General features: G+C 36.2%; 1 protein-coding gene across 1 annotated transcript in view; it reads left to right on the top strand.

Annotated features, from left to right (window-relative positions):
• Nucleotides 1-24,642, top strand: part of Anxa10 (annexin A10) — an 81,038-nt gene that overhangs the window by 17,464 nt on the left and 38,932 nt on the right. Inside the window, exons 2-3 of the mRNA XM_046447793.2 lie at nucleotides 4,898-4,979; nucleotides 11,353-11,447. Of these exons, the coding sequence (XP_046303749.1) occupies nucleotides 4,898-4,979; nucleotides 11,353-11,447 (177 nt within the window). The remainder of the gene's footprint in view (nucleotides 1-4,897; nucleotides 4,980-11,352; nucleotides 11,448-24,642) is intronic.

The raw sequence follows: 24,642 nt of genomic DNA, 5'->3' as shown, positions 1-24,642 counted from the left end.
ACTTAAGATTTGGTATTTCATCATATATAGTTATCTTTTCAACATAAACGTTTAATAAAATAACAATTTTATCTTTTAAAATGCCCTTCTATTTGTTTATTCAATTGATGTTTCTTATGGTTACTTCTGAATAGTGAGATTTAAGGGCTCTTTTTCCTTTTGTGTTTGCAATTCTCTGCACTACTTATATTCTCTATAGCAAATATGTGGTGTTTACACATAAAAACAAGAATAAACACACCTCTTCCCAAAGCCCTTCTTTTGACCATTGTCCTATTTTTCACTTGAGGACTCTCTCCTTCAAATTTTCTGGTATTTTGTTAGACTTTTCTGATATAATTTATCATCTTTCTTTTTTTTTCTTTGTTTCTTTCTTTTTCCCTCCTTCTTTTCAATTAGTGAAACTAGGAAATTGAACTCGGGGTTTTGCAATTGCTTGGCAAGCACACAACCTCTGGCTACATACCTAGCCTCATCACCCTCTTTCTTGAATCAGTTATGTAGATGTATTTCATTTATATTAATAAAATTATTGACAGTAAATAGCTCAACCAATTACATAGATTACCTGTTTATTTTAACAGAATAAACAGAATAATGAATAACATGACTGGGGATGTGTTAAGCTATCACACCTAAAACTAGAATCAATATTTAAGTTGTCTTGTTATGTAGTAAATAAATGTATAAAAATAAAGTTATTTAAACTATGAACTGAAGATTACTTATCTAATTATTCAAATCTAGAAAGTTTAAATCCTATAAAATTTTAATAAGTATGAGCCTCAATTTAATCAAAATGCACATATTTTTTTCAAGCTAATTATCTCATTCTCTTTTGATAATACCAAAGTCAATCTCAAAACTGATTAAAATGCATTATTAATGTATTAAATGCTTCAAGTAAAAATTTTATTCTACTCACTAACTTTTAATCTTGGGTGTTTGGGAATATAAAATATCAGATTCTCACATTCAAAAGGGCACACCAAAAATATTTTTCTTTATTTCCCATAGTGTCTCATTTTTCCCCTTAAATATGCTCTTTAATTCATTGTCTTCAGTTGATCAGATCTCATCCTCTATTTTCATCTTCAACAAATAAAGCCCATTCTCTAAAATCCATACCAATTTCTGTCTCTTCAAGTCCATAGCATCTTGATATTATTTCTGAACTTTCTGATATTATTAGAAATAAAAGGGTAAAAAGAGGATGGAAAGGGTGTTTCTTACAGCCATCAAGTGATTAGGAAATAAGTAATTTCACTGGGAATTTCCACACATATTTTAAGTCCATCATAATCTTCTATAATACTAGAACAAAAGTACAGAGAGACAAGAACTAAACCTGAAGTTAGTATATCATATTTGGCCAAATTTCAAATTGATTTTTGTAAAGGAATCTATGTAATCAAAGTTCTGGGAATTCCATTGAAAACTTGGAAAAGGTGAAATCAACAATCACTTTAATGTCAAATACCATGATATAAAATCCAAACCTTTGAGAATGTATAGTCTAGAAGGCTCAGGTAGAGACTTGTTCCATAGACCTCGTGGAGGTCTACATGTAAGGTGACCTCAAACACGCCAGTTAAATGGTGTGAAATCCAAGCAGTACAGAAAAAAAAAATTAATCATGATATCACTAGTAAATGAGAATATTTAAAAAGAAGACTTAGTATAGAGACAATCATGGTATAGACTTACCTACTGTCTGTAGATAAGGGACATAAAATATAATTAGAAGTATTAAAAAGTGAAACCATACAACAAGTACATAGTACAGCAATATATAATACTAGATTTGATAAGTTTTAACAACAGGTAATAAATGAGAAAATATAAGGTACTAATTACAAAGAAAAAAAATCCCTGAGTTCAAGAGAGAGTGAAAGAAGACTCAGAACAGATTCACCTCCTACAGGACCTGGTTGGTACTGGGTGTTAAGGAATGCACGGGAGGTGGCTAGTCCACGTTGGGGGGTCAGGGGATATGCAAGGGAAAGTCAATGTAACCTCTAAACAAATGGTAGCTCTAGATATGGTAGTTATATAAAAGTTAAGAAGAGACTTTCACATCCCAAAGCAACTAGTAAACTTTCAAATAATTGCTCAACCTAGGGAATAAATGAAGTTAAGACCTGTAATTGACCCTTTCAGTAGATTCAACTGGTCAGTTCAGTCAAAATGATCAGTAAAAGACAGAGTGAATATTCCAACAACAAAATAAGTGAAAGTATGTGCTTTCCATGCAAAAATGTGGCTGACTTCAACCTTACTGCGGCATAATTGGCATTGAAATGAATTTAATGATATAATATGCTAGATAGATACAAATGACAAATGTTTACTTAAAAAGTGTGTTTTGTGCACTACTAAATACTTTTTTAATGTTAAATTATTCAAAAAAATATTCTAGAGTATTATTTTAAGGAAAATTGGCAAAAAACTAATATTCTTAAATGGCAAAGGAGATAACTGTAGAGAAAAAAAATTCATACATTCTACAGCAAAATTACATTGTACTAGTAACCTGTACAAGGATTTAGGGGGAAAAAAACCACAGGAAGAAAAACGTGGAGTACAGATTGTCTGATAAATCACTATAGACATTTCTAACTTTCCTTATCTGTAACTTTCAGAGCTTTTTTTTTTGCTCCAAAAAGGAATATAGTTTCATTATAGCTATACACCAGTAGAAATTCGAATAAACTCTAGGCAGGCCACTAATGAGATGTTTTCGGGCAGACATTTGTTCAGTCCATGTGAGAAATTGTCTAGATAACTTACACCTACTTAACAATATATCTTATTGTCTTCAAGGACACTTTCTCTTTTAAATCTCAAAAGGTTAATCTGCCTTTGACTGATAGCACTCAGTAAGATTAAGGCCATCCAGACAGTAAGTGACAATGTTCACAGAAGTGTTCTATCTCCTAGTAGCAGAAAATAAAGTATGCCTTACTCATTCCTCCAAAAACCTTTAACAGCATGACAGGTGAAGGAAGCCCAGAGATTCCTCAGGGCATTGAAGCTGTTCTGTGTGATATAATGGTAGGTGCATGTCATTATAAGTTTGTTCAGCCTCAAAAAATGTACAGCAACAAGAGTGAACCCCAATGTAAAATACAGATCGTGGGGGATTATGACATGACAATGTAGTTCATGCGCCAAGTGTACCGCGCTGGTAGGAGATGTTGATAATGGGACATACTGTGCATGTGTGGGAGTACAGTCCTTGGATAATCTCAATATCTCTGTTAATACAAAATAGCCATCTTCTTGATGAAGAAGAACATAGATGAAAAGAACTTAGTAAAAGCCAGTAATAAATGCAGACTTTCACCTTTAAAGTTAGATGGCTATTGTTTCAATCTCATGCTCCTCTAGGCTCAAAATACTAAAAAAAAAAAAAAAAAAATGCTTGAGATCAGGAGAATCGAACTACAAATTTACTTTAGAGTCTGTGGTCTGAACTTAATTTAATGAAAGAAGAATCAGTCTATTGTCTTAATAGAGTCTCACCAGATGTGACAGGCTAGTAAATAGAGATAAAACCAAATTTTATTTGTATTTACTCTGTTGTTTCCTGATACCTTTCCTATGTTCTTTCCTGATATTACTATGTTCTTCCCTGAAAAACAGCTTCTAGATTCAGAGATTAGCTCAAGAGAACTTTCTTTCTAGGCCATCTCCAATAAATTTGAGGTCTCATGTAGTTCATGATTTATAGTCTTATTCTCATTAATTAATTTCATAATATTAGTATATATATAATAAACATTATATATATACTATTTCATAGTATTATTTTATCTTCAGCTATGATTGTATTATTAAGAAAAGCTCAGTGAGTGTCTGAGTTTTTCTTAAGGCCTTGTAGGCTCATGCACTCTAAGAAGCCATCTCCCACCCCCTCGATATTTTGGGACATAATGACAACAAATAGGGAGAGTTGTCTTTCTTTTTAATAAATTTTGACTGACAGCTCTCTCGTGCTGTTATGATATTGTACCTGTCCTGGCTGGCTCTGTCTGAAATAATAGACATGTGGCTCCAAAGCCTGCCTTAAATGTTCTGCCATTTTATTCTTGGCAAGAGAGAGAATTTAAATGAAATGTCAGTCAGGTTTTTATGTTTTTCCCTTGCAGCGAGCGACAAGTTTCAGCTAAATTATCTATGCCCTATCTGTATCACCCAGATCTTTATGAATCCTATAACCCCAATTCAAATATTTTAATTTTCTTTCATGTGATTGAGGGCCCCTTAGGTGCAAACGAGCTGTGGCAGGAAGTGCCACTTCTTCCTATGAATGACATGCATTGTCCTAATATAATTCTTTTCAGTTCTGTAAAATGGTCTCCAATTCATAAGAAAATGCTATTGTTTGCTAAGAAGACATACAGGGCTGGGGATGTGGCTCAAGCGGTATCGTGCTCACCTGGTATGCGCGGGGCGCTGGGTTTGATCCTCAGCACCACATAAAAATAAAATATAAAATAAATAAATAAATAAAATAAAGATGTTGTGTCCACCGAAAACTAAAAAATAAATATTAAAAAATTCTCTCTCTCTCTCTCTCTCTCTCTCTCTCAAACAAAAAAGACATTCATTGTTTACTTTGATCCTCACATTTTTCTAGCATTGGCTTTAGTATCTCAGTTTTTAATTTAAATAATAGACTTCAAAATCATAGAGGCCAATGGATAAAATCAACCCCATCAAATTTGCTCTCTATACTTAGCATATAACTAGGACCTTTGTTTAAGAGACTTGTATACATGTCTTCTAGTATTTAAAATATGTAGAATATATCTTTGTATTCATTTATCTGGAGAAATATTAAAGCATTCATGTGAATTACTATAATCTCTTTCTTATCCACTTTTCTCACCAGGTGCAAGGAACCATCTTTCCTGCTCCCAATTTCAATCCCATAATGGATGCCCAAATGCTAGGGGGAGCACTCCAAGGATTTGGTAAGAACAGAAATTTCTGCTATCTTTTATTGCAATATTGGTTTTGCTTTACCTTAAGTCTATACTATGGGTATAAAATAGCTGATGTTTTACAAAAAGCAAATGCAGATTAAACAAAAAACTGGACAAAGATAAAAATTGAGAAGAAAAACAATAGTAAAGGATAATCATGGTGAACACATTTACCTTGCAAAATTGCAAGTCTGATCTTGCTATGTTTGCCTTAAGTCCTTAAATACCTTATCACTAACTACTAAATGAAATTCCAAAGCATAACACCTTAATCCAGCATTGAACATTCTTCCTGCCCTTTGCATTTGTTTGCTTTCTGCCTATTTCTGTTGCTATCTTCACTTCCAGCCAAATCAAACTTGCTAGTCTCCCAGATGCCTCTGATTTTTCACATCTCTGTAAATTGGCCCAACAATCTCCCTGCCTGGAGTGTTATTTTCTTCTCTTGACTTTTCATCCAACCTCTCTTCCTTCAAGAATCTATTGCAATCAGCCTTCCTCTTTGCCTTCTTCTCTGAGCACTCCAAAATCAACCAGGTGCACCATCTCAGGTCCCTTGCTTCCTGGCTCCCATCCCTGGCCTCACCTGTGCTGTGCTTGTGCTAGCCTCACCTGCTGACTGGACTGTGAGCTCTCAGAGTTCCGAGTTTGGCTCATTGGTGCCAAATAGATGTTCACTGAACGACACTGGAGAAAAAGACTACAAAAAGGAGAAAGGAAGAAAATTATTGGATTTTTTTTAAAAAGATTTGACCTTTACAATACGATGCAAAATAATTAAATATCCACATATTTTCTTTAAAACCCATTTTAGGAAAAATTTCAGTGAGCACAGAGATAAACTCAGACTCAGACAACATTAAAGAAATGTTTGCATAAAACATTCAAAACCTTTCATAAGAAAGCAAGCTCTTGACTAGAAAAACAAGGTCACTTTTACAGGAACTCTGTGTGTATGTGTGTGTGTGTGTGTGTATACATATACACACATTTGTGTGTTTTAGTCACTAGCAGCATCCCATAGGAAAACAATAAAAACCTTTTAAATATGTTCTCTAAAGTTGACTTTAAAATTTCCAATGCTTTCATGCCTTTTAAAATATCAATCATGGCAAAAAAAAAATATGTAGGGAAAAGATAAGGAAAAGTTACAGATTAACTTTTTCTTCCAGAGTATGATTTTTTGCTTTAAAACTATAGGTCAGAGCAATCTATTCACCAAACAACAATATTTTTTCTTTGTTCCAGTTTTGATTCTCCTGTCATTGCAATTTTAGGGTCAGAATATGGATTCATTTTGACCATCGTAATTTTTTGCTTGTCAATGTTCAAGGCTGAAAGATTTCAGAAGCTTCTGGTTTTGATTGCCTAGTGTCCACTGTAGCGTGCCAGAGCAAGAACACAGCTCAACCCGCTGTCCATCCATTTTGATGACTCGGGCAAAGGGCAATTGAAAAGGACGATTACTGATGTTTTCCCTGGAGCTTATTTGATTTAGAAAAAAATCTGAAAGCAAAAATATATTCTTAAGCAAATGAAAATGAATAGTTTTAACAAAAGTTGTATTAAGTTGTGTGAAAACTTAACTAATTTGAATCTAAAAGGAACACTTCTCAGTTAACATTCCCTAACTGTGCAGTTCTGCTTTCTAATTCCCTGCTATTAGAAGCTGTTTTCTCTACCTATGAGTTTTTTTATTTACTGAACTTTTTTAAATTTATTCTTTTTAGTTGACATGACAGTACAAGGTATTCTGACATATCATGCATACATGGAGTATAACTTCTCATTCTTGTGGTGTACATGATGATGTGGAGTTACACTGATTATGTATTCATATATGCACACAAGGGAGTTATGTCTGATTCATTCTACTGTCTTGCCCATTCCCTTATCTCTTCCTTTCCTCCCATTGCCCCCTGTCCAATCAGATGAACCTCCATTCCTCCCTCTCCACCCTCCCAGTGTCCTATTGTGAGTCAGCATCCACATATCAGAGAGAATATTTGGTCTTTGGTTTGGGGGAATTGGCTTATTTCACTTAGCATGATATTCTCCAGTTCCATCCATTTACCTGCAAATGCTATAATTTCATTCTTCTTTATGGTCAAGTAATATTCCATTTTGTATATGTACCACATTTTCTGTATCTATTCATCTGTTGAAGGACACCTAGGCTGGTTCCATAACTTAGCTATTGTGAATTGAGTGATGTAAATGCTGATGTTGCTGAGTCACTATAGTATGCAGATTTGAAGTCCTTTGGGTATATTCCAAGTAGTGGGATAACTGGGTCAAATGGTGGTTCCATGCCAACTTTTCTGAAGAATCTCCATATTGTTTCCAAAGTGGTTGCACCAATTTGTAGTTCTACCAGCAATGTATGAGTGTGCCTTCCTCCTGACATCCTCGCCAACATTTCTTGTTACTTGTATTTTTGATAATTGTCATTCTGAGTGAGATGAAATCTCAGTGTAGTCTTAATTTGCATTTCTCTAATTACTAGAGATACTGAACATTTTTTTCATATAATTTTGATTATTTTTAGTTTTTTCTGTGAAATGCCTTTTCAGTCCCTTTGCCCATTTATTGACTGGGTTATTTTGTTGTTGTTGTTGTTGTTAAGTTTTTGAGTTCGTTTTATATCATGGAGATTAAATCCCTATTTGATATGCAGGTGGCAAAATTTCTCTCCCATTCTGTAGGCGCTCTCTACATATTCTTGATTGTTTCCTTTGCTGTGAAGAAGCTTTTTAGTATGATACTATTCCTTTTATTGATTCTTGATTTTACTTCTCGCACTTTGGGAGTCTTGTTGAGGAATTCCTACACATGAGTTCTTGGGACAACTGTGTTTATTTTGTGTCTGTCAGCATATGCAATTGTCAAGTTATTTCTGTGAGATCTTGGACAACTGGAAACATTTTTAGCCAATTGTCCTAAATCTCTACAAAGGAGAACATAAATCAAAATGAATCTTTTTGAAACACCCAGGACTTTTTGAAACACATAGATGTTTTAAAAAATTTCACTTTGTTCTTGATTCTTCTCCCCATTAAGTATGATGCTAGCTGTAAGATTTTAGAGATGTCCTTATCAAGCTGAGGAACTTTCCTTCTATTCCTTGTTTACGGAGCATTTTTACCTTTAATGGGTATTGTATTCTGCACAATGTGTTTTCTGCATCTCTCAATATAATCATACAATTTTTCTTCTTTAGACTATTGATGTGATGGATTACATTGAATGATTTTTAAAAGTTGAACCCACCTTGCATACCTATATATAATTCTTTCTACACATTTTTATATTTTCTGGAATATATTATAGAGAATTAATATTTTTTTTCTTTAAACATTTGGTCGAATTTACTAGAGAATACATCTGATCTTGTACTTTTTTTGTTTTGGCAGGCTATTATTGATTCAATTTTTTTCACAGAGAAAGCCTTTACAGATTGTCTATTTTTCCTTGTTTGAGTTTGGGCCAATTGTATCTTTGAAGGAATTGATCCACTTTATCTAGACAATCAAATCTGTGGGCACAGAGGTATTCATGATGTTCATTGATTAGCCTTTCACTGTCCATAAGACCAGTAGCAATGCCCCCCCCCGCTTTTGTTTTGGATATTGCTATTTTATATCTCTCTTTTTCTTAGACTGCCTAGAGGTGTGTACATTTTACTGATCTTTACAAAGAACCAGATTTTGGTGTTATTGATTCTCTCTATTGATTTCTTTTTTTTTTTCAATTTAATTGATTTTTACACTCATTTTTATGATTTCTTCTGTTCACTTTAGGTATTTTTGTTGTTGTTTGCTGTGAAAGTAGAAGCTTAGTGTATTGATTTCAAATCTTTCTTCTTTTCCCATATATGCAATCTATGTTATAAATTTTCCTCTAAGCATTACATTCACTGTATCTCACACATTTTGATGTGTTTTCTTTTTCATTTTATTTGAATTTTTAACATTCATCATGATTTATTTAGAAGTGTGTTGTTTTTTCTACCCTTTTCTAGCCATATTTCTGTTGGCTTCTAGTTTAATTTCCTTATAATCTCAGAGGAAATTTTGTGTGTTTTATATTTTTTCTAAATTTGTTAAGTTTATGTCCCAGAATCTGGACTATTTGGTGACTTTTTCATGTGAACTTCAAAAAAATGGGTTTTCTGCTGCTATTGCTTCAATATTATACAGATGTCAGGAAAAGTTAATTTCTTTCTTTCTTCTTTCTTTCTTTCTTCCATTTTTTGGATATAAGATAAACTTAAAAGTACCATGTCTTCATTCACCATTAAGTGTGAAAAAAATAAAATTTGACATAAAAATATGAACGCAAATATGAATGATTTTAGAGAAATAAAGTTTCCTTTCATTAGCAATAAGTTCTACTAATCTTTACTTAATGTTTTAGAATTTGGTGGATTCATGTTAGTGATGAAAAAAACCTCTCATAATCAATTCCTAAGTTTCTAGTAATTTTAACTAGATGTTTTAAGAAAAATTATATTAAAATTCAAGTAATTATCATTAAATAATTATTCTGAAATATCTCTGAAAGGTTAAATGGGGAAGAACAGCTATGAAAACTTTAAAAAATGAAGAGTAATTCCAATGGTAGATTGTGGATAATTTCAACAGAACAGAAAGCAGAAAATAATAATAAATATGTAATTAAAACATAATGATTATAAGACTAATACAGCGGATGTAAGTGAGAAAACTTCTATTAATTATTTAAAATATGTACATTTTTGAAAGGAGGTAACAGACTTCACTGTGTCTTATTTTCCTTTGACTCTGTGACTTAACTAGGTTAGCCCCAGACAACACCACATCATACTTCACTCTATTCCTCTTCTCTCAGAAGACACTATTTTCAGTCTTTGGAGCTGAGTCTATGCTTCCCTCCCTCCTTGTACAGCTTCACGACTATTTCACATAAACAAAGTACCCTGATCTTTTCCCTCACGCCCATTGATTCTCAATGGCACAGTCATCTATGTAAATGCTAGTCACCTGTCTCATTCACTGGACATTTCAGGACCAGACTCATAACTTGCCCGTGACCCTAAGACCACCCAGGATGGATTTAGTTTTCAAAAAAAAATGACTTGCTCAACATTCTGATATTTTAATTTATTTGTCTCACTATCCATTTCATATATCACCTCTTATCAAAGAATAATTGTACCAAATAGGATTAAACAAGCAAGGAGACTGTATTCAGAGCTGCTGTAATGGAGACCAAGATCATTTCAAGAGAGAAGGGAGCCAGAGCTCAACCCCTCTGATGTATGGAGTAGGAGAATGAAGCCTGGAGTGACCTAGTGCAAAAGCAGGAGGGACTGGAATGGGCTTGGAGCTTGGCCAGTGTGACGAGGCCCTCTGTGATGCTGACCAGCACTCATCCAAGTTTAGGTTCCTATGTCCATACAGTGAATGGGAGGTAGAGGCTCCATCTTTCTGGATAACATTTCAAAGATGGCCCCCAAATCCTTGAAAAACATTTCTGGGTAGTAAAACCACAAGAGACGGGAGAAGAATTACATCTTGAAGGAGAAGAGAAAGAATCTACAGTTGCTAATTTTCAACAATAAATGCCCTAGGGAAAAAGAAGTCTGAGAGTTTTAGTTAGAAAGAAACCTATCTAAATATTAGTTAAAATCAGGGAAAGGTTAAGGTCATCCTGGTCCACCTACTATGACTATGATTACAGGTAAATATGTCTAAACTAGTTGTCCATTAAGTTGGTCCATTTCTCTGTGTGACAACATGACATGAGATGGAGGATGCACAGCCCAGATACTGAGCCTAGGTCAGGAGTGAGAGAGACCATGCTCCATGCAAACCATGAGGGTTCCCAGCATCTGTCAGAAATGTGCAGACCATGCCTCGCACTTCATAATTTCCTTCTCTGATACTACTCCTTTCCTGGAGGTCCCAACAAGAGCAGCCATGTCTTCATAAACCATGTTCCTTGTAAGCCATGGCTAACTGTACAGTGGGAAAGATGTGCCCATTACAAGCCATTCATCCACTTGCAAGTCAGGGAAGCCCATTTTTGATGGGATAGGACAAATAACTGAAGAAAAGCTATATTTTCTTACTCTCTTGAAGGTTTCATCTGTTCTTTATAAAGAAAGGAGAACAATCTGTACTATCCGGACTAAAATGAGAGACAGGAAGAACCCAGGCTTCATAGAGCATTGATGTGTGACTTCCCATTTTTGTTAAAATTGCTGTTTTAATGTACCAAGAGGCATAACATGTGCACATTGGTTTTTATCATGAGATAATGGATTCCTTCTAACTACAAAGTAGTAGCTTCACTAATCTCGGATATGATTTTCTCCCAGACTGTGACAAAGACCTGCTGATTGACATTCTCACGAAACGCTGCAATGCGCAGAGGCTGATGATTGCAGAGGCATACCAGAGCATGTACGGCCGGGTAAGGAGTCTTTACCTTGACCTGTTTCACCTCAAACTCCTGAGAACTAACAAGGCTCTTCACAGAACTGGGTCCACTGTTTTTTTTCAGTCTTGCAGATTATAAAGTTTTCAGACCTCACTGCGGGTTAGAACTGTCCATGCCCGTCTCGCATGCTTCCGAAATAAAAGCTGTACATGTACATGATGTGTATGTGTGTGAGAGATGATCACAATCACGGTGACCACCGGTCCTTTCTGAAATCATAGAGCATCCCAAAAAGAAAAGTTTTGATCACCTTCCACTGTCAGCTGGTCCAATTAGGCTTAAAGCCTTGTTCTGGAAACGCCCTGGTATGGAGCTTTAGGGACAGTGGAGAGAGCACTAATGATCACCAAGTCAAAAAAAAAAAAAAAAATCTTTTCTAGGAATTCTCTGCAGGTCCTCACCTAACTCTCAACCAAAGTGAATTCTCTACTAGCTTTTCTTCTCGACAGCATGCAGTTATAGAGACCATTAAAAAAGAATGGCAGTTTAAAAATAGTTGAAGGCAATAAAACTATCCATAATGTTTTAAAGTAATCACATTCTAATTTCAAAGAAAGTACCATTAAAGATTCCTTGCTTTTGTTATGCATTTAAACCACAGATTCAGAACAAAAGCTCTTCTGGCCAAAAGGGCCTGAAACAGCAATTACTTTGTCAACTGAGTATTATCGATGAAACACTATCATAAAACTTTCTCTATAGTTAGTCCATATAAATTTACTCCGTCTCTAAACCTCAGCCTTTGAACAACTATAATGCATGAAATAAAAGATAACCCTCAGTTTTAGAATCTATCAGTAATCCAAAAAAAGCCACGACTAGTATTTGACATTAATTAAATGAAGCCAAAGGAGATCAGGTATACCTTTTTTCCACGTAAAACCAGTGGTCCCTTGACACCAATGCTAGTTTTCTTTTCAAAGAAATATAACACCTATAAAAGTTGTATCATTGTTAATATAATATAGTTTTAATTTGTATCGCACTATAAAGGAATGTTGTTTTTCATTAGTTTTTTTTTAACCTAAAGGTTTACATAGAGTTTTTTTTTATGTATATCAAGGTAGTCTATGCTAAAGCATTTCTTTACCAAGTTCTACAAAATTATGCTAGGGCAGATTAAAATAATTAAGCAGTGAGGTACTGACACTCAAGGGATTTAAACTCCATTATAGAACTTAGACTGGAGTGCTTTTTACTCTCTGTATAAGATCTCAGAGTTTGTTAAGCCCTCATTTTTCCTAAATAATCACATATCCTGGGGAAAGCTTGGCTAATCACTGAATTGTACAGACTGGAAAACACAAACCCACACTTGTCCCTTTTCTCTTAAATACCCTTGTCTCTCAATCAATTATCAAGTCCTGTATCTTATTTCTCCTTTTTTTTTTTTTGGTGCTGGGGATTGAACCCAAGGCCTTGTGCATGCAAATCAAGCACTCTACCAACTGAGCTATCTCCCCAGCCCCTTATGTCTCTTCTCGCACTCCTCTCTTTTTCTCACGTACACAATCTTGGTTCAGACCTTCATCCTTTTGTGCCCAAATTATGCTGTCATTTATAACTGGTCCCTGCTACCCCCATAGGGTCTGTCCATTCCAGTCCACTATCCAAACTCAAGCCACAGTGACTCGAAATCTAAATGTTCCCATGTGACTTTGCCACTTTCCTCCCTGCATGTTTAGCCCATGCCCCTCTCATAAATATCCCTATGTTCAGGGAATAAACCCAGTGCCTCCCCAGGGCATGGAAGGCCTTGCTTACCTCATTTAAATTTCCCATCTTAATCCTTTCTTTGCTTGTCTTGACTTCATCTGTAGCCAAAGGAATTATTTGTAGTTCCCTAAATTAACCCTGCCGGCTCCTTACCTCTCGTCCTGGTGTTTCATCTGTCCCCAGTGACACGATTCTCCATTCCACATCCTGCTCACCTGTCATCCTCCCAGACACAGGACTCCAATTCAGCCCACCACACCTTACATCCAGTGGAACAGACTCGCGCTGCTAATGCCACCTTTTATAGCTTTCTCAAAGTACCTGATGACACATCTGTGAGTTTGCTTCTATCAGTTTCACATTACCAGAGCCTGAATCTTGAATCTCAGTATGATTTTTTTCATTCCAAATCTTAGTACAAGTGTTTAACACACTGCAGTGGCTTTGTTGATGTTTGTTGAATGACTCTGGGACGGCACAGTTAACTGCAACTCCTCCAATAAGAGGCAATCAGGCTTTAGCTCCTCCTGGAGACCTACCCAGCCTGTTGCTCTCACCTTCTGCCCTGGGTTAGGTGCTTCCTGCTTATTTTCCAGAGGTCTTTGTCCATAATGCTAGAAAGCACTTGCCGTTCTGGGTTTGTTGGTTTAACTTTACATCTTGCAGAGAACACTCATGGAAAAAAAAAAAGGGATTAGATATTTGCTCCTATCCCTCCAGAGCTCAGCCCTGATCTAATATAGATGAGACACTTCATTTATATAATAAAATAATCTAAAGAATTATATTCTGCCTTTTAGCTATTTTCTGGTGGATTTTTAAGAAAGGAAACTATACTCTTATTATGAACTCTGGTAAAAAATCAATGCTCATCAATTGCCTAGATATCTCAAAGCCCTCATTCCTGGCTACACCTGCTCCCAGGTTAATGTGCTGACCTTCAGTTAGACCTCCTTGACCTTCCCCACTGTTCACCTTCAGAATTATTTCTTCCATCTTCTGTTTGCGTCATTCCACCTTCTGTCCTGAGAACACTCTGTGACTCCTCTCTGTGTTAATCACTGATACTTTCATTTTTTAATAACATGGATAATCAGGAGTTGACAGAATGATTTCGTTAGCTTCTGAGTTAAGTGCAGTCCCTGGCATGCTCCATAAATACTCCTTACTTGATATTTCACAGTAGTGCAGGGCAGCTGAATTTCATCAACAATTTTGTCTTACCCAAGGCAGAAGCTAATCCTGGAAAGCAGCTGATTGACATACTTGTAAAGATAATTAGTATGGTTACTATTGATCTTTCCCACCAAAGCAAGTGCTGATCTGTTGACAGTGAAATGAAACCAAGGAAATAACAAACAGCCTTTAGAAATAGGGAGAGAGCTGCCCCTACCTGACAAGTTTGATAATCAGACAGTGATTCTTGAAGAAGTTCAAGAGCAGCATTGAAGCAGTTTGTTTTCTCATTTTTCATCTGTAATGGGAGGGATAATCAGCTCTAAAACATGCTGGTTTCTGTTACTCATTTAATCCACGATGTTGATGGTGCAATCTGGTACAGAGGCTGATCTGCTTGAAGGTAGAAATCCAACCACATTTATCTGCCTCTAAATGGCATCTTCTATAGCTTCTCAATAATACTCATTGTCCTTAACTGAATAAACACCAGACTTAACAAGGGCAGATATCTATCTATACTCCAAATTGTCTCACATCCTTCAGGGTTTTGCTCAAATGTCAACCACTGGAGGACTTGGTCTATTTTAAAATGTCACCCACCCCAAGGCTATCACTTCATACCCCTCTTACCTGTTCCTATTGTTCATCCATAACAATCGTTATCTGCTAACATACTATACATATACTTTTACCTATTATAGTTACTATTTATTGTGTGTTACCTCCCTCTTAAAAATAAACCCCACAAGGGGAGGAACCCCTGTTTTGTTCACTAATGTGTCCCAGGAGCCTACAACAATGGCAGCCACATGGTTGGTATTGTAGACTGAATTGTGTTCCCCAGAATGTTTACCTTAAAGCCCTACCCCCCAATATTATTACATTTAGAGTCAGGCTTTTAAGGTCATAGAAGTTAAGTAAGGTTAAAATCATAATAAGGCCCTTAATCTAGTAAGAATTATGCCATAAGAAGAGGAGACACCAGGGATATATGTGCACAAAGAGAAGTGACCATTTGCAAGGTAGGAAAAAGGGCCTCACTAGAAACCAAACCTAAAATAAGATGTACTCCATGTTTGTATAAAGACGTCAAATTAGTGGCTAGGGATATAGCTCAGTTGGTAGAATGCTTGCTTCACATGCACAAGGCCCTGGGTTCAATCCCCAGCACCACCAAAAAAAAAAAAAAAAGTCAAATTATACTCTACTGTCATATATAAAAGAACAAAAAATAAAAATTAAAAAAAAATAGAAACCAAACCTGCAAGACTTAGACCTTGGACTTTCTGCCTCCAGGACTGTGAGAAAATGGCTTTCTGTTGTTTAAGTCATCAGTCCCTGGTATTCTCTTAGGGCAGCTTAAGCTGAGTAATGCAATTGGTACTTAGAAACAACAGAAAATTGTTTAGGAAAAAGCTGTCTAGGAGAGAATTAGATGTGAATAGATGTTCACATTTTGAACCTACATTGTTCTCTTTTTTTTTTTTTTTTTTTTTTTATTGTTGGTTGTTCAAAACATTACATAGTTCTTGATATACCATCTTTCACACTTTGCTTCAAGTGGGTTATGAACTCCCATTTTTACCCCATATACAGATTGCAGAATCACATCAATTACACATCCATTGATTTACATATTGCCATACTTGTGACTGTCATGTTCTGCTCCCTTTCCTATCCTCTACTATCCCCCCTCCCCTCCCCTCCCCACCCCTCTTCTCTCTCTACCCCCTCTATTGACCTTCATTTCTCCCCCTTGTATTATTTTTCCCTATTCCCCTCATTTCCTCTTGTATGTTCTTTTGTATAACCCTGAGGGTCTCCTTCCATTTCCATGCAATTTCCCTTTTCTCTCCCTTTCCCTTACATTGTTCTCATTACATATTTTCTCCTATGATCTCTCAGATTCATGGCTATAATACTGATACTTAAGATTAACATACCTAGGAAATGACTTGATAGAAAATTATCTTATTTACTTTACAGGTAGAATTAGCACATCACTAGTACCAGTTACAGGTATTGTGCTTTCTCCTCCCTTTGGGTTTGGGAGAGGTAGAGGTACCCATAGTTTAGGCCTCAAAAGCTGAAGCTCATTATGCAATTTATCACAGAACAATTTTATAAACATAAATTAAATATAATTTAAAATTATACAATTACTTTATCTTTCAAATATATAATATGTTAAATAAATGCTTTTGTGATGAGCCTCGGATCTTTACCACCAGGAAAAATAATATAATTTTTTAAAGTTTATCCATAAAAGTAAAGTTCTGTAAGTTCAGAAAATTACCTGTGCAAGTTTGTTGTAGCCTAACACCTTACTTCTCTTTGGAATAACATACACAGTCTCTGCTGAGGCAGGGAAGAGGAATAGGAGGAGAGAGGGATGAAAAGAAAGGAAAAAAAGAGAAAAATAAAATTAGATTTACTGTTTAAACCAGCCTCATTCAGCTTCAAAATACTCTCTACAGCAGTTCTATAAATTTACACCTCCACCTGCATTATATATTGATTCCCTTTTCTCTTAAGTTCTTACCAACATTAGGTAACATAAAATTTCTTTAATTTGATTAATCTGTGACTGATCTACATTATGGGTATAAATGGCATCCCATTGTAATCTTAAATTTCATTTTTTCCTTTGAACATCATTTCATATGTTTGTTGAGCATCATTTCATATGTTTGTTAATGGTTTCTTCTTTTAGTTTAGCTCATCATATTCTTTTTGTATTTCTCATTCAGTAAATTGTCATTTATTGATATATATATATATATATATATATATATATATATATATATATATATATATATATACAATTATTTATAAAAGTTTTACACTAGTAATTTCTTGAATATGTATATTGGAGATATTTTCTTCAAATATATGGATGATTTTTAATATTCTATGTTATACTATCTTGGGACAAGAACTGAGAAAAGAATAAGATTTTAACCTGTCTATAAGGTATCAAGTTAATCAGCCAAGATGGCATGGCTGCTGGTAGAAGATTCCCGGGTCAGAGACAAAAGAAAGTTTGCCACTTATAGTAATACTGGTAGCCAGAGTATTATCACTGTTATAATAGATCCTGGAGCCTCACTTTCTATGCAACAATGTGAATTTGCTAGCTTAGACACCTGCACATGCCGTGGGTTATATTATACAAGAGAAACCATGAGATGAGGAAATTTGAAACTTTTATAATGGACAGAATGCATGCCTATCCTTTACTCATTAAGAAGACACTGTATCTTCCAAAGCTGTTGATTACACAAACATCCTTGGAAAGGTAGCACAGAAAACAAAACACTATCAGTGCCTCAGTTTATATAGCATTCAAAAATATGACACCCACAGAGAATTGCCATTCCTCATTTCAATGCCACCTTTACTACTGACAATTTTTTCTTTGAGTACACTAGACCCTATTCTGACCAACAGAGGCTGAGAACAAATCCATCAATTTGTCTCAAACAGTATTTAATTAAAGCTTCTATTGCTATGACTCCACACAGTGAAGGAAGATAAACTGGCTGTATTGACCTCAACCATGCCCCCATGGGGTCCTAAACCCAAGTAGCTAAACAAATTCTACAGATTACTAGGGCCTGCTTGTAGAAGGCTAGGAGGATTTCTCTCTAAGTTCCAATAATGATCCTTCCATTTGGTTGATATATTAATCTGGATATTTCAGCAGGATGTATTAGTTATGGCACAGACATCACCTTAGTCCACAAGAAGGAAGTCTAAAGTAAATCTATCATCCATAATAATCCTAGCTAATGAGTTAAAACTTTTCTGAGTGCCTTCCAGGGTCAAAATGGAATAATTAGACATTCCATTCCCCTGGCATCAAGGTTGCTGTTTTTGTTCTACAATCGGAAAATTTTCCAGTCCCTTTCCAGACACTAACTTCACCTTTTTGCCTATTATTTCCGATGTATGTCCAGAATTTTTATTTGAAATGATCAGGTTACAGCAGGGGCACAGGTGTTTTTACAGAATTTTCATAAAGACATCATGTCACACACATGGGCAGTATACTCAACTGAGAAGGCCTTATCTTTATGATCTAGGACTATGAAAATTTAGTGAGCATCCAGGTGGCTGAACTAGAACTAAGTGTGAATTCCTATGCCCACTTTTGGCACCCATCCATCCAGAGAGTGGACCAACCAGTATGCCCAGAGGTTGGTTAGGAGACATAAAGAAGCATTATGCTCAGGAATGTTTCAGGTAGAATCCTTGATTTTCAAAATAGGCCTGGGTAACCCTATTCCCCCTAAATCATGGGCATTATCCAAAAGGAGACTGCAAGAGGTGATCCTTTTCCAGAAACTACTTCATTCAGTGACTAAACTTCCTACTAAATTGGGTCACTCAGAAGGTGGCTGTTTTAGTCAGTTTTTTCCACCACTCTAACCAAAAGCCTGGGCAAGAACAATTTTGGAAGGCAAAGTTTACTTTGGAACTCATGGTTTCAGAGGTCTTAGTTCATAAATGGCCAACTCCATTGCTCTGGACCCAAAATGAAGCAGAACATCAAGGTGAAAAGGTGTGGTGGAGGAAAGCAGCTCAGGATATGACAAGCAGGAAGCAGAGAGAGAGAGTTTCACTAACCAGGGACAAAATATAAACCCCAAAGGCACACCCCCAATGACCTATTTCCTCCAGCCACACCCTAGTACCTACAGTTACCACCCAGTTAATCCATATCAGGGGATTAATGTTCTGATAAAGTTAAGGCTCTCCCAACTCAATCATTTCACCTCTCAACTTTCTTGTATTATCTCAAACATGAGCCTTTGCAGGACACCTCATACCTATACTGTAATAGAGGCAAAAGAGAGAATCAGAAATCTTACCAAATTGATCAGTCAGTGACAATACCAGGAGCCTAGAAGTGGTGGAGAGCATGGAAGGTGTATTAAACACCTGCCTCTTACTCTGTTGTTGAGTGGCTTTTGTCATAAAAATTGCACTACAGTCAGACGGCAAGTAGTCTGGAAAGCTAAAACCATGCTATAGCTTGGTCTCAAGGACCATGAGGGTTTCACTGGAGTCAGCTGGTTGAACAGAAATAGCAGCCATGGGATTTGACCAAACACCAACTGCTGTAGTCGCTCTTCCAGTAGAGAATCAAAGTCTAACACAGTCCATCTACCAGGACTATTAGGGCAATGCCCTGTGTATCGACTTCCTTCACCATGAAGAAACAAGCCATATTTGACGGGGGTCACAAGATTGGCAAGCAGGGACGGCCTTGGTATCAGATGCATATAATTCTTTGCTACAAACTCAGTTTGTGATGGTTTAGGTGTGGCAATGCCCACTCTGCTGATGGACCCGCGTAGCAGTGGAGTAATCCAGACAATGTAGACTTGATCTTCAGCTAGATTCCAGCTTATCTCATCAGAAAACAAGATCTTATTATGAACACCTGCAAACATGAAAGCCATTATGAGAAGGCACAGTTATTTTTCCACATACTAGAAACTCAAAGAAATCCCTTTTGAATATGCAGTTTGTACTTTTCCAAAGAGGTAGACCTAACAATCCAAATTTCAATAAAAAGATCAAATTTATTAAGCAGAGTACTGACCCAAACTATGAGAAGAACCTTGATTTTTGCCTATGGGGCAGTAACCATTTACCGTTGCTTCTGCACATCTGAAGCTGGGTAGAGAAGCCAAAGCAGCCCTGTGAACGCTGTCTGGTTTTCAGCTTATCTGAATCAGGGGTGAACCAGGCAGAAGCATTTAAGACAACTGATTGAGGTCCCCATTGATTCAGTAGCTTGCTTCAGGCAAGAGTGAAAGTTTGAACCTCCCCTAAAGGAACAGTTGCCCCGTCTTTTCGTGTAAAGGCAGGATGCTGCTAGGTCAGGCCAGTGTGTTTTTCCATATGCCATTTCCCTTTGACAGGTGAGACCCGCTGGTCACAGGGTCCCAGTTGACCCACCTGAAAGAGCATCAGGCAGGAGAGCCACAGGGCCTCCTCAGATTAAGCATTCAGTTCCTCCAAGAGTCTAAGAGCAAGTCAAACCAAAGGCTGTTTTTCAAAAGTGATGCACCTGGAAGTTATGTCAGGAACTTAAGGAGTTTAAAGCATCCAGATGCACCTTTGGGAGAATGCCTTCCCTTGCCAGAGGCTCCAATCAGCAAACCATCTGTCACTGAGACTTGCAGCTGAAAGTGATCACTGGAGTCAGGAGGTCCATAGGTAGCATCACTGCCTTAATTGTGGCTCTTTGACTGCTGACAGCATTTCCTTCTGGGATGTATAATCATTAGCAGGAAAAAATAAATAAATAAAACCAGGTAAAGTTGACAGTGGAAGTGAATATAACAGGACACTCAGTCAGCCCAAAAGGTCCCAAAATCACAAGGTCCTTCTGTTCCATTTCTCCCCTTCAAATCTTCTTCAAACACATGACTTGCATTTGGGTGTACTTCCACCGGTGTGTGCAGAGAGTGTTGACTTAGTTAACAAGTTTTCTGTATCCAATTAATTCATAAAAACTTGAATTTTTCTGCTTCCCAAGTTCCCCAGCACAATCAAACAAATGTGCATGGGAATAGGAAGACCTGGGTTCTTGGTTACACACAGATGCTGCAAGTCACTTCTCTCCTGAAAGCAGAACACTTTGGGGTAGAAGAGAGGGAAAGACCAGGGAACCATGGGGAAGCAAATGGTTCTACAGCAGTAAGCAAGAGGCATTTATTTTTGGTGTGAAAGCTGTGCACATCTCAATCAAATAAACTTCCAATGCTTTTGACCTACACAAAGTCCTGGGTTGGGAGACAAGTTCATTATGACAACACCATATTTCAGCTTTGTGGAATATTGACTCAGTCACATTTCTTTCTGGTCACAGCCAAAGGGATTGCTCCCTTCACCTGAATTGGGTTTGATTCACATAACAAAAAAAAATCATAGTAAAAATGGACCCCATGGCGTTAACTGACTGGGGAGGCAGAATGACAAGGACAGACTTCTGTCCCATAGGACTTAGAGAAGGAGAGAAGAAAGACAAGGGCCAGACATGCAGTTCAAATACCTGTTTCTAATCTGAAGATTTTTTTAAAAGATATTCTTTCCAGTTTACTAGTTCCATTTTCGAGTCTTTATTAGCTACTCTTTAAGGTATGTTTTTTAATTCCAGAAGTTTTCGATTTCTAGAATTTCTGGTTCTATTACTTTTTTCATGGTGTTTTTTCATGGTGATCACTATTAATTGTCACAAATTCATGGGGCTTCGATTCTGATGTCTGCAGAGTCCACTGTCTCTCTGAGAAATTGTTTCTAAGTATACATTATGGCATTTTTATTGTGAAAACTCTTAAAATGAGGTTTGATTTTTTTTTTTTAAAGTAAGAATCATTTTCATTCTGGAGAGTCAGAGAATTTCTGAAGATGGTTTTGCATTTGCTTCTTCCTGATGTCCCAGGAGAATCACCCAGCTTAGGATCAACTTTCATGATGATTTATTTTCAGAGGTCTCAGTTCATATCAGTAGAATAAATCTGAACTTCCATCTCAAGGTTAATACAGCTCTATTGCCTCAAATTATTAAGGAAAAAATCTTTCTACTCAAAACTCAGACAATGACAGGTAAGCTTTCTGCTCATTTTTCAACGTTGAATGATAACTTTTTCCCAGTTTTTACTATTACCAAGAGTAATAATAGACTGAAAGTATAATCATTTGAGGGTTCTAAACTCATATGTAAGATTTCAAAGTTAAAAACCTGTATTATGCCATCCCAATAAATATTCTGCCCTTGTGTAATGCCCTACACTGAGCATTAAAATCCATCAGTCCTCAAAACCAGTCCTTATCTTCCCCAGTAACCCAAAAGATCAACCCCCAAGTCAGCTCATTTGCTTATCTTTTGGTTTTCATCTTCTCCTTAGATTTTTTGTACCCAGAGGTTCCTGTTTCTTCTGAGATGATGTGTACTTTTGAAAGAATACTTGGGCTGGAGATGTGGCTCAGTGATAGAGTGCTTGCTTGGCATGCATGAGGCATTGAAAAAGTTTTGTTTTTTTTTTAAGAAGAAGAAAAAAAGAATGTTTGCTGTAGTTTATCTTTGCGTTTGGAAGAGAGGTTAGCTTTGGTATTAGTCATCTTTCTATCACTATATCAAAATACCTAAGGTAACCAGCGAATAAATAAAAAAGGTTTATTTTGGCTCATAGTTTTGATGGTTTTAGTCCATGATTTATTGGCCCTGTTGCATTTGGGCCTGTGGTGAAACAGCACACCATGGTGGGAGAATGTGGCAGAGCAAAATTGCTCACCTTAAGGATGGGAAGCAAAGAGGAAGAAAGAGATTGGAGTGCCAGTCTTCCTTTTAAGGGCATGTCCACAATAACCTAAACACCTCCGACTAAGCCCCACCTCTCATGTGTTCTACCCCCTCCAATAGCACCACACATTTAATACGTGGGCCTTTAAGGGACATTGCAAATCCAATTGATAGCAGCTTTAATATGCTGTGTTCCTTTACTAACATATTATTATTTTTAGATAAAAATGAACACCCCAACTTTCATGAAAACTTGAATCATTAAATAAACTTGAAAGACTACTCACTTCTGCAAAGTAAAAAGGAAACTTGTACAAATGATTTTATAATATAACATCAAATTTTGCAAGTACTTACCCTGTGATTGCTGGAGTGGGTAGCGTTGAAGACAAATTCTAAGTTCCAGGTTATGTGGGTTTGTATCATTGAGTGTTTAAACAGTAAGTATCATGTTTATGATAATAGAAAAAGGCATATAGGCATATAAGTTTAAAGCCTATGAAACCGTTCCCCTGAGTATATTCAGACAAGCAAAATATTACTCAGACTTCTGTATCTTTCCACTCTTCTCCACTATTAAGATAAGGAGAATAAGGAATGAGAAACTGCCATTTTATTTTTAATTAAAGTGGAGTGGTCAGAAGAGGTGCAACATGGGTAATCTGCAGTTTCATCAGCCACATGAAACAGTTGGATTTGAAAAGCAAGTACTCATTAGTTTAACGTAAGGTCAAGCTGTGACTCTGGCAGAGTCTGCTTTAGGGCAAGTCTTGGAAAAACAGAAAAGCAGACGCAGTAAGGCTGGGTAGACTTGCACTCCAAAGGTGGCATCTGAATAGTTATTTATATAACTCCAAGTGAGAATTTGAGACCCTAATTAGAAGGCCTATTTCAATGCTCCTCTTTGAACTTGCAAAGCTTAGTTATTTAAACATATTATTCAATATTTATCTTCCCAACTGAAAGTAATATTTCCTTCTCGGTACCCTGATAATATCACACTATTCCCACTACTGTATCCCTCACCACATTTTGCATTGTAACATAATTATTATGCCTGTATTTCTACACCATCTGCTCAAGGAAGCTTCTCGAGGATAGGTTTGCAACACATTATTGAACATCTTAGGTGGAAAAAGATTTTTGGAGTACCTGGTATGTGCCAAAAAATATTTTAAGAATTTCACCTAAGTTAAATATTTTAATACTTTTATCAACCCTGTGATGTAGGTATTATTATTTTCTTTCCAAATAAGGAAGCATACACAAAGAAGTTAACTAACATACTGGAAATCTTATAATTTTTCCTTTACAGAGGGCTGAAAACTATATATTTTAATACAGTAGAACAAACGTAATACTGTTTCTTTTCATTAAATTGTGATATTTCACTGAAATAACACACACACACGTTACAAAATATGGATAAATATCGCCATCTAGTGGCATTACTAATCTCAGTCTATAATGGAATACATACAAATATTCAGTATTTGTATAAAATGGTAAAATTCATAAAATTCATAAACTAAAGATATTGTTATAAATGTATAGGATAAATAAATGTAGAGGATAGAGATCAAAGAAATGAAAGTAAAGGTTAAATAAAAGGCTTTTTCAATGCTCAAGTCCTCTTTAAATATTGCCTTTATTCTTTATACAATTGGTTAAGTTTTTCATACCACATTCCTTTACTCATTTTTTATTCTTTCATCTGTCTATAAAATAATTTATATTGTATAGTCTAATTTTATATAACTATAACTACAAGGACTAAATGCTGAATTTAGGAAAATTTCTGTGAAAGTCTGTCACGTCTCATGATTGAATCAGTCAGGGTCATTCCAAGTGAATTTGGGGAATAAATAAAGACACAGACAAAGGAAGTACCTTTTCTTTGGGTTCAGTAACCACTCCTCAGCTGCAGTTCCTACAAAGGGGGCAAGGCAGGCA

This window comes from Marmota monax, unplaced genomic scaffold, assembly GCF_021218885.2.
Source record: "Marmota monax isolate L192 unplaced genomic scaffold, Marmota_monax_Labrador192_F-V1.1 WCK01_AAM20220418_F8-fsc00040, whole genome shotgun sequence".
Lineage (NCBI taxonomy): Eukaryota > Metazoa > Chordata > Mammalia > Rodentia > Sciuridae > Marmota > Marmota monax.
This window is presented reverse-complemented; position numbering and strand designations above follow the sequence as displayed.